Genomic DNA, 15039 nt, shown 5'->3' on the forward strand with positions numbered 1-15039 from the left:
GTCACCCTGAAAATATAAAACAGTTAATGTCACCTATAGGCCCGATTTAATTTTGTAACGCTGCACTCAGCAATATTACAACTGTATGGCGGCGGTCTGTAAATAATAGAGTCTGGACCAAAAAATCCAGTGATTGACATTAGCATCAATAAGGGTACGATGAAATGAAACGGCACGAATCTTCACGGAAAAGGCGTGTACGCTAGTACGTATTTTGGGTCAACTTTTTTAAACAGCAGATTTACGTTTTAATGGTCATCTGTACTGTTTTGCGGCACAATATTTGTCACGGTTGTCCGTAAACAACATCTAGTCTGAGCCAGGTAAACCCTTTTCTGAAAGCATGACCGACAATCCTCGCCGTCGGGTTGAAATGACAGTTAAATTTATTAAAAAAAGAATGACGAGTTTGACATTTAATATAAATCGCTTGATGTGGATAAAGTGTGTGTGTGTGTGTGTGTGTGTGTGTGTGTGTGTGTGTGTGTGTGTGTGTGGGTGTGGGTGTGGGGAGGTGAGGGCACAGCAAACTATGACGAGTCCCATGACCTCCACCCCATAATATAAACAATTCCTTAGTAGGACGTTATGAATTCAAGAATCAGTTGCTGTATATTGATGACCATGCAGAGGATATCAGAGGTTGAAAGTCGTGCAGTACAAAGCTACGATGTCACAGCAACACTACAGCTATAACTTGTGTGTAACTTTCACTCACTCTGCTGGGAAAATACAAAGCCCCTGGTGAACACAAAGTCTCTCTGGCAGCTGGGAGACTCGAGACAATTTTTACAACTCGCGTTATGAGCTACGAAAAATATCTTCACTCTTGTATGGGCGCGTTTGTCTCACCTGTGCTGGATCAAGTCGACTGCACAACTATTTTGCGCAACAGGGGTAATACACGAGCCTTTGTAGGGATGTTCCGTTTAGGCTATGCAATAAGGTGGCCGTGAACTCTTCGGCACATTGTCCAACTATTATAAGTCCAAGTAGACTATTAAAGCGTGTGGTAGTTTTGCTACTTATGACAAATCTAGAAACTTAGCAAACTTTCATTATGGGCAATGTGTAAATTGGCCTAGTTGCCCGAACACCTATAAAACTTTGAAAGATCAATCAAAATCCAAGTAAACTGTTACAATTTCAAGTAAAGTAGAATGTTATGGTACCTGTCATCAGAGAGTTTAGTTGATGGTCGAAGTGTGGCTGAATATTGCCGATGCGACTTTCGATATTTTCCTGTCAATCCCGTGAAGATTCCTGTTTAAGATTTGTCCTCAGCAACCCATTCTTGTCGTAAAAGGAGACCAACCGAGGTCTCATCATTTTCACATCTTAGTTCTCGCTACCGCTACGCAAAGATGTCCAGAGGACATCCCATTATGGGTCTAACTCTTGCTTCAGTGGGACAAACATTTGAGCGTAAACATTTGAACAGCTTTGTCAAAATAGTTTTCAAAGCTTGTCTGGATTGGAAGTTGTCAGTTTGAAACTTATGCAGTCTAGCTCCTGAAAGCTGCTTTCTGATTGGCTAATGACGACTTCTTGTTAGTCATTTCAGTAGTCGGTCAAAGTTCGCGAAAGGTCGTTCTGACATGACCCGTCATGGGATGACCTCAGATCTGTGTGCAGCCGTAGCGGGAACTAAGATCTGAGTAAATGAGATTACAAAAGGGAAAAGCATGTCTGGTTTGCTGATGCAGGTAAGTGTATCCTAACTGCGTAGATAAGTTCTCATTATGTCAATCACTGGATTGACTGGACCATTATGTAAAGAGCGCCGCCATATAGCTGGAATACTGTTGAGTGCGGCGTTCAACAGCAAACACACATTAAAAAAACTTTCCTCTCCGTTCGAAATACCATTAACATTCATTATCGAATTTGGCAAGTGGCGGACTGAAATTGTTTTAGGCTTGTGTGCAATTTACTGCTATTTTCTGTCACTGGTGTGTTTGTTATCACCTTACATACCTATCTTGAGGTGAGGCATGACAATTTTGAGCCTCTGTTTAGTCAAGTCCAACATAGGATTGCTTTCCAATTCAACACTGTAGATAATGAAAACCTCGTACCTATCGCTCATGCCCCAAACACACATCACTTTCTGTCCCAGATTTGGGAAAATCCAAACAAAAACACGGAAACACATCATTAATCCCATTCACGCTTAGAAACATTCGCCAAAACGAAACCCATGATGTTTTTTGTGAAAGCTTTGTTTTGATTGGTAAATTTCGAAAGCACGATCTTCACGGAACCACCACCGAAATCCTAAGACAACCACATCAGCGCGTCATGGAAGCTTTACGGGGTAAGTCTTCATCCAGCCTCGACAACATGAATGTGACAAAGGACATCTTTGTACAACCGCTTACATGCATAGGAGTACGACGTTACCTATCCTCCAATGTCTGTCCATTATTATAACTGTTTGTTGTGATGGATGCAATTAAAATCGTGTTGATATTTGAAGATAAACAAGTCCTTTGGAAAATGAGGTACAACCGTAACCAAAACCAAAACACGTGCGCCATTTGTGTATGTTTTACTTTCGTAGCTCATACAAATCTTACGACTTGTGGTTTGTTGGTTGGTTTGTTGTTTAACGCCGCACTCAGCTGTATTCCAGCTATATGACGGTGTTCTGTAAATAATCGAGTCTGGACTAGACAATTCGGTGATTGACACATCCTCACCACCCCACCATGCCACATCCTCACCACCCCACCATGCCACATCCCACCACCCCACCATCTCACATCCCACCCCCCCACCATCTCACATCCCACCATGCCACATCCCACCACCCCACCATCTCACATCCCACCACCCCACCATCTCACATTCCACCACCCCACCATGCCAAATCCCACCACGCCACATCTTACCACCCCACCACGCCACATCCCACCACGCCACATCCCACCACCCCACCATGCCACATCCCACCACCCCACTATGCCACATCCCACCACCCCACCACGCCACATCCCACCACCCCACCATGCCACATCCTCACCACCCCACTATGCCACATCCCACAACAACACCATGCCACATCCCACCACCCCACATCCCACCATGCCACATCCCACCCTCCAACCATGCCACATCCTCACCACCCCACCATGCCACATCCTCACCACCCCACCATGCCACATCCCACCACCCACCATGCCACATCCCACCACCCACCATGCCACATCCCACCACCCCACCATTTCACATCCCACCACCCCACCATGCCACATCCCACCACCCACCATGCCACATCCCACCACCCCACCATCTCACATCCCACCACCCCACCATCTCACACCCCACCATGCCACATCCCACCATTCCACATCCCACAACCACACCATGCCACATCCCACCATTCCACATCCCACAACCACACCATGCCACATCCCACCACGCCACATCCCACCATCCCACCGCCCCACCATGCCACATCCCACCACCCCACCATCTCACATCCCACCATCTCACATCCCACCACCCCACCATGCCACATCCCATCACGCCACATCCCACCACCCCACCATGCGACATCCCACCACCCCTACCATGCCACATCCCACCACCCCACCATGCCACATCCCGCCACCCCACCATGCCACATCCCATCACGCCACATCCCACCAACCCACCATGTCACATCCCACCACCCCACCATGCCACATCTCACCACCCCACCATGCCCCATCCTCGCCTTCCCACCATGCCACATCCCACCACCCCACCATGCCACATCCCACCACCCCACCATTCCACATCCCACAACCACACCATTCCACATCCCATCACGCCACATCCCACCACCCCACCATCCCACATCCCACAATCACACCATTCCACATCCCATCACGCCACATCCTCACCACCCCACCATGCCACATCCCACCACCCCACCATGCCACATCCCATCACGCCACATCCCACCACCCCACCATGCCACATCCCACCACCCCACCATGCCACATCCTCGCCACCCCACGATGCCACATCCCACCATGCCACATCCCACCATGCCACATCCCACCACCCCACCATGCCACATCCAACCACCCCACCATGCCACATCCTCGCCAGCCCACGATGCCACATCCTCTCCACACCACCATGCTACATCCCACCACCCCACAATGCCACATCCCACCACGCCACATCCTAACCATCCCATCAATCCCCCATCCTAACCACCCACCATACCACATCCTCGTCACCCCACCATTCCACATCCCACCACCCCACCATGCCACATCCCATCACGCCACATCCTCACCACCCCACCATGCCACATCCCACCACACCACCACGCCACATCTCACCACCCCACCATGCCACATCCAACCACCCCACCATGCCACATCCTCGCCAGCCCACGATGCCACATCCCACCTTTCCACATCCCACCTTTCCACATCCCACCACCTAACCATGCCACATCCCACCATGCCACATCCTCGCCACCCCACCATGCCCCACCCTCGCCACCCAACCATGCCCCATCCTCTCCACACCACCATGCTACATCCCACCACCCCACCATGCCACATCCCACCACCCCTTCATGCCACATCCTAACCACCCCATCAATCCCCCATCCTAACCACCCACCATGCTACATCCCACCACCCCACCATGCTACATCCCACCACCCCACAATGCCACATCCAACCACCCCACCATGCCACATCCTAACCACCCACCATGCCACATCCTCACCACCCACCACCCACCACGCCACTTCCCACCGCGCCACGCCGCACCACGCCGCACCACGCCAGATTCCACGACATGACACCGTTATGCCACAACTCACTCCACGGTACATTCGACACCCTGCCACAGTGGGTAGCACAGTGGTTATAGCGTGATATTGCTGGAATATTGCACAAAGCGGCGTAATTTATCCACTCAACTCGCCTATCCACCCACTCGCCCACCATGCACCCACTCGCCCACCATGCACCCACTCGCCCACCATGCACCCACTCACCCACCATGCACCCACTCGCCCACGATGCACCCACTCGCCCACCATGCACCCACTCGCCCACCATGCACCCACTCGCCCACCATGCACCCACTCGCCCACCATGCACCCACTCACCCACCATGCACCCACTCACCCACCATGCACCCACTCGCCCACGATGCACCCACTCGCCCACCATGCACCCACTCGCCCACCATGCACCCACTCGCCCACCAAGCACTCGCAAATCATGCACTCGCCACCTGACGCCCCGCCAGGACCCGTGTTCACCCACTTACTGTGGTACTGTTCCAGATGCTTGTTGTCAGCACAATCGTTCCTCATCTGTTTCCTCACCAATGTTTCACACTCAGTGACGTCGCATATACACTACTTTAAAGAAGTTAAAAAAAACACACCCGATAAAAGTTAATCTGTCATGGCTTGTGGGTATTGCAACACATACCCTTCAAATTGTTGGGGTTGATTTTGATTGGGTATCCACAATTTTTAGAGGGTATTCAAATTTGTTTTATCCACCTTTTTCTTGACATTTGGGTATTTTAATGTGAAAACATGTTATAAACCCTGTAAGTCATTTACAACTTTGTGAATAGTAGTATACCCGTCTGCGACTGCTTGCGGCTCCTTCTCTGGGAATCCATTCTTGTTTTCAAAACCTAGCATTGTGAGGAAGGCGTTGTTTCTTTAATCACCAATCAGCGACTGTTCAAGAACATGAATATTGACTTGGCATGGTGTGCTTTTTAATTGGCATCTATCAGTATGTTTGTCGCTTTTCCGAATCTAACTGTCGGTATGTGAACTTCGATCGGCTGGAACACAATCATTTTATCTAACAGTTGTGACATACGCAACCGTTTCATGTAATCGTTGTAATATACACATTAATTTTATTTCCAGAGTGTAGTTTTGGGGGCGTATTTGATACGCTAGGGATTAATTTGTCTGCGTATTTCAGTTAAGCTGCGTATTTGCGTTAAATACGCACTTAATTATCTCGAGCTCTGGTATAATTACCATGTCATATTTTCATTTGCAGGTGTTCTCACACTGACGGTCGTCGCCTTGACCTTGGTAGGTTCACAGTTCAAGGCCACATTGCATGACATGTTTATGGCTCGAATGCTAGACCAAGAACTACTTTTTGTTATTTGATTTTGCTATCCTTTCTTCAGTTGGCTATGATGTTGTAATAATTCCATGTCTTAGATTCCACACAAGAGTTTTGTCAATTTTAAAGAAACATGTTTGTGAATGTATCGGCGTAAAAACGTTAACCGTTGTTTCTAAGAAACGTGTTGAAACTGTTCTAAGGCAGCTGCAGCGGTCGGGTAACCTTGTGGTTAAAGGTTAAAGCGTTCGCTCATCACACCGAAGACCCGGGTTTGAGTGCCCACATGGGTACTAAGTTTGAAGCCCATTTCTGGTGTTCCCCCACCGTGATATTGATGGATTATTGCTAAAAGCGGCGTAAAACCGCACTGATTCGCTCAAGGTTGCAGACCGCCTCCGTGGTCTAGTGGTAGAGCATCCGCCCGGAGAGCGGAAGGTCTAGGGTTTGATCCCCAGCCGCGTCATACCAAAAGACATTAAAAGATGGTACTTAATGTTAAACTGTCTGGCTCTCGGCATTAAGGGGCTAAAACAAGGACTGGTCGGCTCGGAGTCAGTATACTGTGTCTGAGTGGGTATCTCATTGCATCTAACAATACATCGGCATCAGTCCGGACTAGTACAAGCACGTGCATGCACGTCGCCATATAATTGCAATAATCTTGGACGCGACGTTTAACCCCATTTCACCTCACCTCACCTCAGAGGTGTAGAGTTGCGTCCCTTGAGCACGCCAGAAACCTTTTATTGTGGGTTCGAATCCCGGTTCGCCCCGATTGTTTCTCGTTTTGTCAGCATCATACCCGTGCTCGTGGGTTTCTGAGACCTGCATCTATTCGGGCTTTCCACATTTAGCTGACACGCCGTGATATAACTGTAATACTGTTAAAAGCGGTATTAAACCCAACTCACTGACTGGTATTGAGGGGATAAAACAAGGACTGGTCGGCCTGGAGTCGGTAATTTCAGTCGTGTATCCATGTTGGGCTGTAATGTATCGCACACATGTATACACGTCGCACTATGAGTACAATATTCTTCAACCGCATTTCACCTCACCTCACCACCGTTCCTTCCATACAAAGCCTTGACGTAACTGAAATACTGTTTAATGGAGGGTGAAAACGAACTCATGCCAGTTGCATGAGGGGCCACGGGTGGCCCAGTCGGAGTTGCGTCCCTTGGACACCGATACAAACCTATGATTGTGGGTTCGAATCCCGGTTCGCCCCGGTTATGTTTCTAGGTTTGTCAGCACCATACCCGTGTTCGTGGGTTTCACCGAAGTAGTAAACGTCTGAGACCTGCATCACTTCGGGCCTTCCTCCCACATTAAGCCGACACGCCATGATATAACTGGAATACTGTTAAAAGCGGCGTTAAACCAAACTCTCACCCAGTTGCATGAAGCCACTTTGATCAGCACCACCACCAAACATAGGTATATTACTCAAAACTTGACGTTTGTGTCGAATATTTATATTACTTTACGAATATAACAAACATGTAGTTTTTTTTCTTTTTCCTTCGTTTTGGCTGAACATTTGAGGCAATGAAACCTTTGACAATGAATCATCAGACTACACTTTGAGGCAAGTGTCAGTCTCTGGTTACTGTGTGTTTAATCAGAAAATGAAGAGCAGGTACATATGTGGGTTGCGCTATGTCATGCAGAAAATATCACAGTAAATTTTGTTTTCCATACACATTTTTTAAATAATGAGTTAATGCAAATGCATGCAAAACTGACCCCTATCTTTTTCTCCTTTTCCTATTTTATTCATTTAATTTTTGTAACCAAAATTAATAATCTTTACATTGTAGAGGTTGACAGTGTCATATACCTGATAATTGACAGTTGGCTGGCATATTGCCGAGGGCAGCGTTAAACAACAAACTTTCAGGCAACTGTTAAAAGGCTCCTACACCCTCACGCCCATTGATTTGTCAGAGCCATACCCGTTCTCATGGAGTTCAGACTTTCGGACTATCCTCCCACATCAGGGGCACGGGGCGTCTGAGGCGCCGCAATTCGCTGTGCAGAGTTGCGTCCCTTGGGCGCGACAGAAACCTGTGATTGTCGGTTCAAATCCCGGTTCGCTCCAGGGTTGTCAGCACCTTACCCATGCTGGGGTCGGAGTTTAGGGCTGGCGGCTGATTTTTTTTTTTAACATGTATGATATGTCAGTAAAGAGCTTTAAGGTTGCAGAAAACGACGTGAGACTCGGTCACCTTCAGGGCTGGTACTACCAAGAAACTTAACTATTGCGTGAAGAAACAGACAACTGAAACTATTCTTATATCACCAACCACACTGAAGACTGTTAAGTTTTGCAAATTAAACTAACACAATGTTCGTCGGTATTATCAACCAAATGCCAAAATTATCTAAATGTTTCATCTGATAGATTGTGCACGAAAGCTATGGTCGACTAGACTACATATCCAGTGGTGAGTATAAACGGCTCGATCCCCCGGGAGGAAGGGGGCGTTAAACCAAAAAACAAAAGACGTTAAAAGATGGTACTTTTTGTTACCCTGCCTGGCTCTCGGATTTAAAGGGCTAAAACAAGAACTGGTCGGCTTGGAGTCGGTATACTGTGTCTGGGATATCCATATTAAACTGCGGCGTGGTATATCAGTGGGATCGCACTATAAAATGGGCATCAGTCCGGACTAGCGCACACGCATACGCTCACGCACTCGCACTCCCACTCACGTCGCTATATAAGTGCAATAATCTTGCACGCGACGTTAAACACAATTTCACCTCACCTTTACGAAGTGCTTTCCTTCCACATTAAGCTGACACCCGTGATACAAGTGGATAGTTGCCCCCATAGATTTTTTATGGAAATCATTTTAAGTTGGGGACAAGTGATCCCTCCCCCCCCCCCCCCCCCGTCAAAAGTTACCTACGGCCTTGACGTGTGATTTGGTAGCTTTCCGTTCAAAGAAACTATGCCAACCATTTTAATGATCAGACACAGGTCCTCTTGAACTAACCTATATTTAATTAACGACCGTGGTAGAACTCTTATATTGTGTCCCTGAAAGTAAAACATACTTGCCCCATCTTAAAAAAACATATCTCCATAGTGTCGTCCACATGTCCCGAAAATGGCGACAACGTTGCCAATCTTAGCGTGTTGACGGATATGGTGGATGCACAGCCGTATGCCGTGTGCCAAGGTGGACGTACATTCCTGTTCTTCAAAGTCGGCGCCGGGAAATGGGGACTACGTGGTCACCTTACGGGCGACCCATTGAAGGTGTGCGTTTTCAATGTAAGTATAAGCGAATAATGGCACATCATCTCCAGGCAAGGGAGTAATATTCCAGCTGTGTGACGGCAGTCTGTAATAATCTACTCTTGCTCAGACAATCCAGTGATAATATCATGAACATCTATCTACACAAATTTGGAGACGATAACATGCCTCAACAAAGTCAGCGACTCTGGCCACCTGGTCCTGTTTTCGCCTCTTGCGACAAGCATGGGTTGCTGACGGGTCAGATCGGCTAGCGCTGAGTTCGAATCCCAGACCCGCCCAAATCAGTTTCACTGAAGTGATAATGTCTTGGGCCCGCATATGTTTGTTTTTCCTTTCCAAATTAAGCTGGTAGAACTCCTACACATCTCCAACCGGCATGAACCAGACTCGTTCATCTTATTGCAGAGAAAGGATGACAGTAGAACGTATGTTCTCCACGTGTACGTCCCTCTCACGGGCGGCATCATTATCAGCGGGGAGGCACCGAAGGTCATCACCTGTACCTACGACAACTTCGGCGAGCGCGAAAGCCCGAAATCGACATTTTCAAACAGGTAGGTAATTCAGTGAGCATTGAAACAAGATTTTAATTTCAAAAGGGCGGAACGTGATAGTCTGATAATATCGTTCGTGGTAAATTACGATATCAAAGTTTTTTTTGACGTAACATCGACGCTTAGAAAGTCCAATGCCTATATAACGACATGTTTGCAAAGCTAAATTGGCAGTCCAAGCGAGTTTGATTCAACTGACACAACCTTGACTGTCTAATTTTTCAGTTTTTGTTTCAGTCTTAGTTATTTCTTATCCTTTTCTACGTGAAAACAATTCCTCAGTGTCACAAGACATTTCAGAGTCTACACTTGGATTGGAGTCTGGGGGGGCCCGACTGTGGACCACCCCTTTAAGCTGACAGGACTTAAAGAGAACATTGTTCAAAGACGTTCAGTGTTAGCTTCCACTAATGTATGCTGCATCATATTTCCTTTTCACCAATATAATGCCTTATCTTCTGTAGCAAGCAGCCACTGGAGGGAATTCTGTCCAACAAAGGGAAGGAAGCCAATTCGAACATTGACATGTACCTTGCTGATGTCCAACACAAGAGACTTGTTGGCAAAATTCGAATGGGACGATATATTCAACTACAAGCAGTGCTTCTCGGTGGGTTATGTGTATTCGAATCTTTCGTCATCAGTATGAAATTAAGTTAGTCCTTGAGAGGCTCAGAGCCGGCGGCTTTAGTCGAGAAATTTCCTGCTCACTCGTGTCAGACTGCGACAAGCCGCTTGATGTCTTTTTTATTTCAAGTAGCGGCACTGGCAATGGCCGATGGGAGTGATTGGTTCTATAAACAAGCACTCAGTCTTGTCTGTTGATATCAAATATAGTTTACAAGTCAAATTTAAATGCGTCAGTTGTAACTTTTCGAAACCAGTGAAACGGATATGGTCCAGTTTCAATCCTATTGACAAAAATTGGGGACATTTAAAATTGATATAATCAGCATCGATCCATCCAATTGGGATACGATGACATGCATCAACCAACACAGCAAGCCTGACCACCCGATCCCGTTCGTGGTGTATGGGTTGCTGAAGACCTAATCTAACCGGAAGGTTCACGAGTCCCCTGTGGGTGTGACAACCGGCGAAATGGGCACGGCTTGTCACGTTGGTCCCACTGATCATTAGCTGGTTTGCCTGGTTTATAGGCAGTGATAACAATAATCGTGATACCCATGTTGGTTCAATAACTTTGTCCCCGGTGCACACCTTGCACTTGCACCTTCATCGCGTGCCAGAACCTCCTACTCATCTGGGCTTTGACATGGCCTGCTTTGCATTGATCAATAACTCAGATCATTTTCTCTCAACAGGAAACTATACCGACGAAGTTGGCCTACAGGCAATAGGGTGCTATGTCAGTGGAAGGTTTTCCAAATACTACGTTCTTATAGCAGGGTGAGTGATCTTTTCTAGAGCCTGTGTGATTAAAGTCAATGGTCAACTGCTTACAGGCCAACCAGTGGCCCGTCTTGTTTAGAGGGGCGGTCGGGTAGCCTAGTGGTTAAAGCGTTCGCTCGTCACGCCGAAGACCCGGGTTCGATTCCCGACATGGGTACAATGTGTGAAGCCCATTTGTGGTGTCCCCCGCCGTGATATTGCTGGAATATTGCTAAAAGCGGCGTAAAACCATACTCACTCACTCACTCTTGTTTAGAATTCCCAAGCACCCGACCCGTGGAGATCCGGGCTAAAATAGGTCTTCAGCAACCAATTTTTTGCACTTTTCTGCACACAGAATATTGCATGACATGTCTTCATTGTCTTAAAATCTGAAAACAGATTATTTGACAATCGTCCTTATTATGATCCATGGTTTGACAGTTCAGTACCAGTGTTCATTGCAACGTCCAGGGCCTGTCACTTCAGGGTTGTCTAAGCTTACACATCGTGAGGTACTTGAAGTAACACGCGACCATGCCTGACCATGATTGACCATGATTGACCATGATTGAAATGTGTTGCTTTCAGCTGCGGTGACGGGATGATTATCAAGAAGACCGATGGCTTTACCACCAAAGGCCGGAGGACCGCAAGCCCTTACTTCAAGGCTTTTAAATTGGTCGGGACTCAAACATTGAACTTCCGCTGTACCTTTGTAATCTGTTCCAAAAATTGCGATGGGGTGAGTTATTTCCCTTTCACACGACTCAAGTTCTCTTGCTAGGCTCACCAATCTCATTAAAATCAGATCTAAGTTCTCGCTGCCGCTAAACAAAGATCTGAGGACATCCCATTACGGGTCGCGTCAGAACGACCTTTCACGAACTTTGACCGACCACTAAAGTGACTAACAAGAAGTCAGCATCGGCCAATTAGAAAGCAGCTTGCTCGAGCTTTTCGGCACTCATTTCAACCTGGCGACTTCAGATTACGCTTGGAAAATATGTTGACACTGTTCTCGATTAAAGTTTTGAAAACTGAACAAACGAATATTCCGGAATGTCTAATATATGGTTGCGATTGCATGGCAGTGCTTCCCACGTACTGTGCAACGCCTTCTCCGTTTAAATGTTTATGCCTCGAAAACGAGAGATAGACGATAATTTTTACGGAATCAGTTGTACGGGCAGTAACTGTCGTTCAGAATATCCCGTGTTAACGTTTTCGAGGTTGCATTAATAGAAAACGCATTCCGAGTCAGTTTCATGATCTGGTAAGCGACGCTTTTATTGGTCGGATGAAAGGTCGGTCTGACGTGACATGTCATGGGGTGTCCTCAGATCTTTGTTTAGCGATAGTGAGAATTAAGATATGATTATAATGAGATTGCTGGGCTGACATATCTGGTTCTAATACAAGGATTTCGGGTATTTGAAATGAAGCTCCTTATGTTGTACATCAAGTGAACATAATTGGGGTGAAGTGGGGCGGGGAATATAGGAAAGAACTTCGTCCGTCCGCTTCTCAATGGGGACAATTTTTCTCAAACTATTGAAGTTAGAGAAAGGAAATTTTACAAACTGATGTTACTTGTCACCATCTCAAATGAGTTGGAAAACTGGTGTTTACCCCTGTCCGTGCTTTTTAACTTAGTGTTTACTGCAATAAATGTTTTCTTACATGAATGAAACTTTGCAAGTCTTTTTAAGACATGTTCATAAAGACATTTAACCATTTTTTCTGATGACATAAAGCGACTCTATTGTCTAAAGTATCTATTCTGAAGGCTTTATAGGACCTTTTTAATTTATAGTTAATAACTTCAGTATTATTCACTACTATATGAACAAACACAATTCTGATGTGCCCCATGGCAGGAACTGGTGATGACGCTGTTTTCTTGTTGAATTTACATCATATGTCGAATAAAGTAATCAATTTTGAAAATAACAATGACTTTGCATCACTAAATTCAAAATATTCGTTTCTAGTATCTCGCAACAATTCGTGAAAAAGACGTTCATATTTACTAACGATTAAAAACATAATTATGCATTCAGCTAATCGAACATCCGACCCTTTTTCTTTCACTTCTATATTTTGGACATAATCAAATTAAAAGATATATGGCGACCCGTGAAGATCCGGGTTAGAATAGATCTTCAGCAACCTATTCTTGCCGTACAGAGGGACTATGCTTGTCAAAAGAGGCGACAAACCGGATCCGGAAGTCAGGCTCGTTGACTTGGTATCATGTCACTGGATTGTCTGGTCCAGAATCGATTTACAGACCGCCGTCATATAGCTGGAATATTGCAAGTGCGGCGTCAACTTTCATGTAAGCTGAACACTTTATAACGGTTTCTGAGAGACGGTTTCGTGTCAACAGATCTAGTGATCCTCTTATTGTGCCTCGTACCTTGCACACTTAGCGCAGCCTGACAACTTTTTATTGAAAGGAATTTTAAATACCTTTAAATGTGATCTTTTTTTTCCCAGAGTTCGTGTAACTACGTAGAAAATCCATTGACGCCGAAGAAAGGTTTGTAAAAACGTGACGTTAAATAATTTCATCATCAATGTCCTAGCACACTGGGTTCAACCGTTGTCTTTATTGTCATATCAGTCGGGTACCGGGTCTGAATGTGTGTCGTGTGAGTCGAGCGGGTGATCAGGCTGTGTGACGTGGCTGATCGCTTGTCATTGCGCCCCAGTATTGTGAACCAATGTTTGTGCGTACAGTCAGCAGTTTGCCTGGTCCAGATACCATTCTACCTTAAGTATGACATGGCGAGAACAATACTGGCTCACTTGGTGTCACGCATGCCTATTCAGTGTCCCCGTGACCGCCTCCGTCGTCAAGTGCCAGAGCGCCCTCCCTGAGAGTGGAAGGTCCTGGGTTCGATCACCTGCCGTGCCATACTAAAAGATATTAAAAAATTGTACCGCTAGTAATCATTATGCTGTTTGAGTGGGGTATTCGTGTTAAACTGTGGCATGGTACATCAGTGGGCTAGCTTAATGCAATCGGCATAAGTCTTTGCACGCGAGCGCTTCCACCCTCCCATCGCATCCTCCAACCTCACCCCACCTCACGCGGGTATGATGCTGACAAACCTTGAAGCAGCGAATTACGGTGTCTTGGACGGCTGTACCATCCGTTCCCACTACTAGAAGGTACTGGTCATCTGTTATATGATATGTTGCATTCTAGAAATGCAAACACTTATCTTGTTTCAACTATTTTCCTTTACAGGCGGCACAAAATGACTCGAACCAGGAACGTTATCCACCGTTGTGCTGTGACCGACGCCATCGTGCAAGTTGGAATATCATCTTACAGCTCCTTGTTGCTAACCGTCTGTTCCATGCTGTCGTTGTTGCAATCCTTCTCTGTTTGTGTAGTCGCCCACTTGTTAAGCAAACGCATAGAAAAAAAATAAAAAACCGTGTGTGGTACAAATCGTGCTCAGTTTTTGTTTCCAGTTTGAAAGTGCTTCTCACTTTGAACAGTTTAGGCAGTCTTGTAATTTGGTGCCTGTGTGAGCCGTCAGATGACTGCTGTACCCTTTTTACCAAGAAAACTCAGGTGGCCCATTTGAATTACCGCCTTTGTTCGGTGTGGAGGGTTGCCTCCCTTGATTGAATCAGGATCAAATGACCGTGTTTTTTATCCTTGGTCTGTCTG

The 15039-nt window shown here is 46.3% G+C and overlaps 1 protein-coding gene across 1 annotated transcript; it reads left to right on the forward strand.

The window, feature by feature from the left end:
* The first annotated feature begins 2301 nt into the window (after nucleotides 1-2301).
* Nucleotides 2302-14621, forward strand: LOC139471041 (vitelline envelope sperm lysin receptor-like). The gene is made up of 10 exons (XM_071253343.1): nucleotides 2302-2317; nucleotides 6054-6088; nucleotides 8536-8578; nucleotides 9227-9414; nucleotides 9808-9956; nucleotides 10421-10566; nucleotides 11282-11366; nucleotides 11940-12093; nucleotides 13851-13893; nucleotides 14608-14621. Exons 1-10 carry the CDS (start codon nucleotides 2302-2304, stop codon nucleotides 14619-14621), a joined length of 873 nt encoding a protein of 290 aa, XP_071109444.1.
* Nucleotides 14622-15039: the final 418 nt, after the last annotated feature.

The sequence above is a fragment of the Haliotis cracherodii genome, unplaced genomic scaffold (assembly GCF_022045235.1).
Source record: "Haliotis cracherodii isolate W230 unplaced genomic scaffold, xgHalCrac1.p SCAF_21, whole genome shotgun sequence".
Lineage (NCBI taxonomy): Eukaryota > Metazoa > Mollusca > Gastropoda > Lepetellida > Haliotidae > Haliotis > Haliotis cracherodii.

Bases quoted from the DNA above. Each gene is read 5' to 3' on its own strand.
- LOC139471041 (XM_071253343.1), top strand. The intron at 6,089-8,535 runs GTAGGTTCACAG...TTCATCTGATAG, and splicing joins CGGTCGTCGCCTTGACCTTG to ATTGTGCACGAAAGCTATGG. The intron at 11,367-11,939 runs GTGAGTGATCTT...TGTTGCTTTCAG, and splicing joins TACTACGTTCTTATAGCAGG to CTGCGGTGACGGGATGATTA.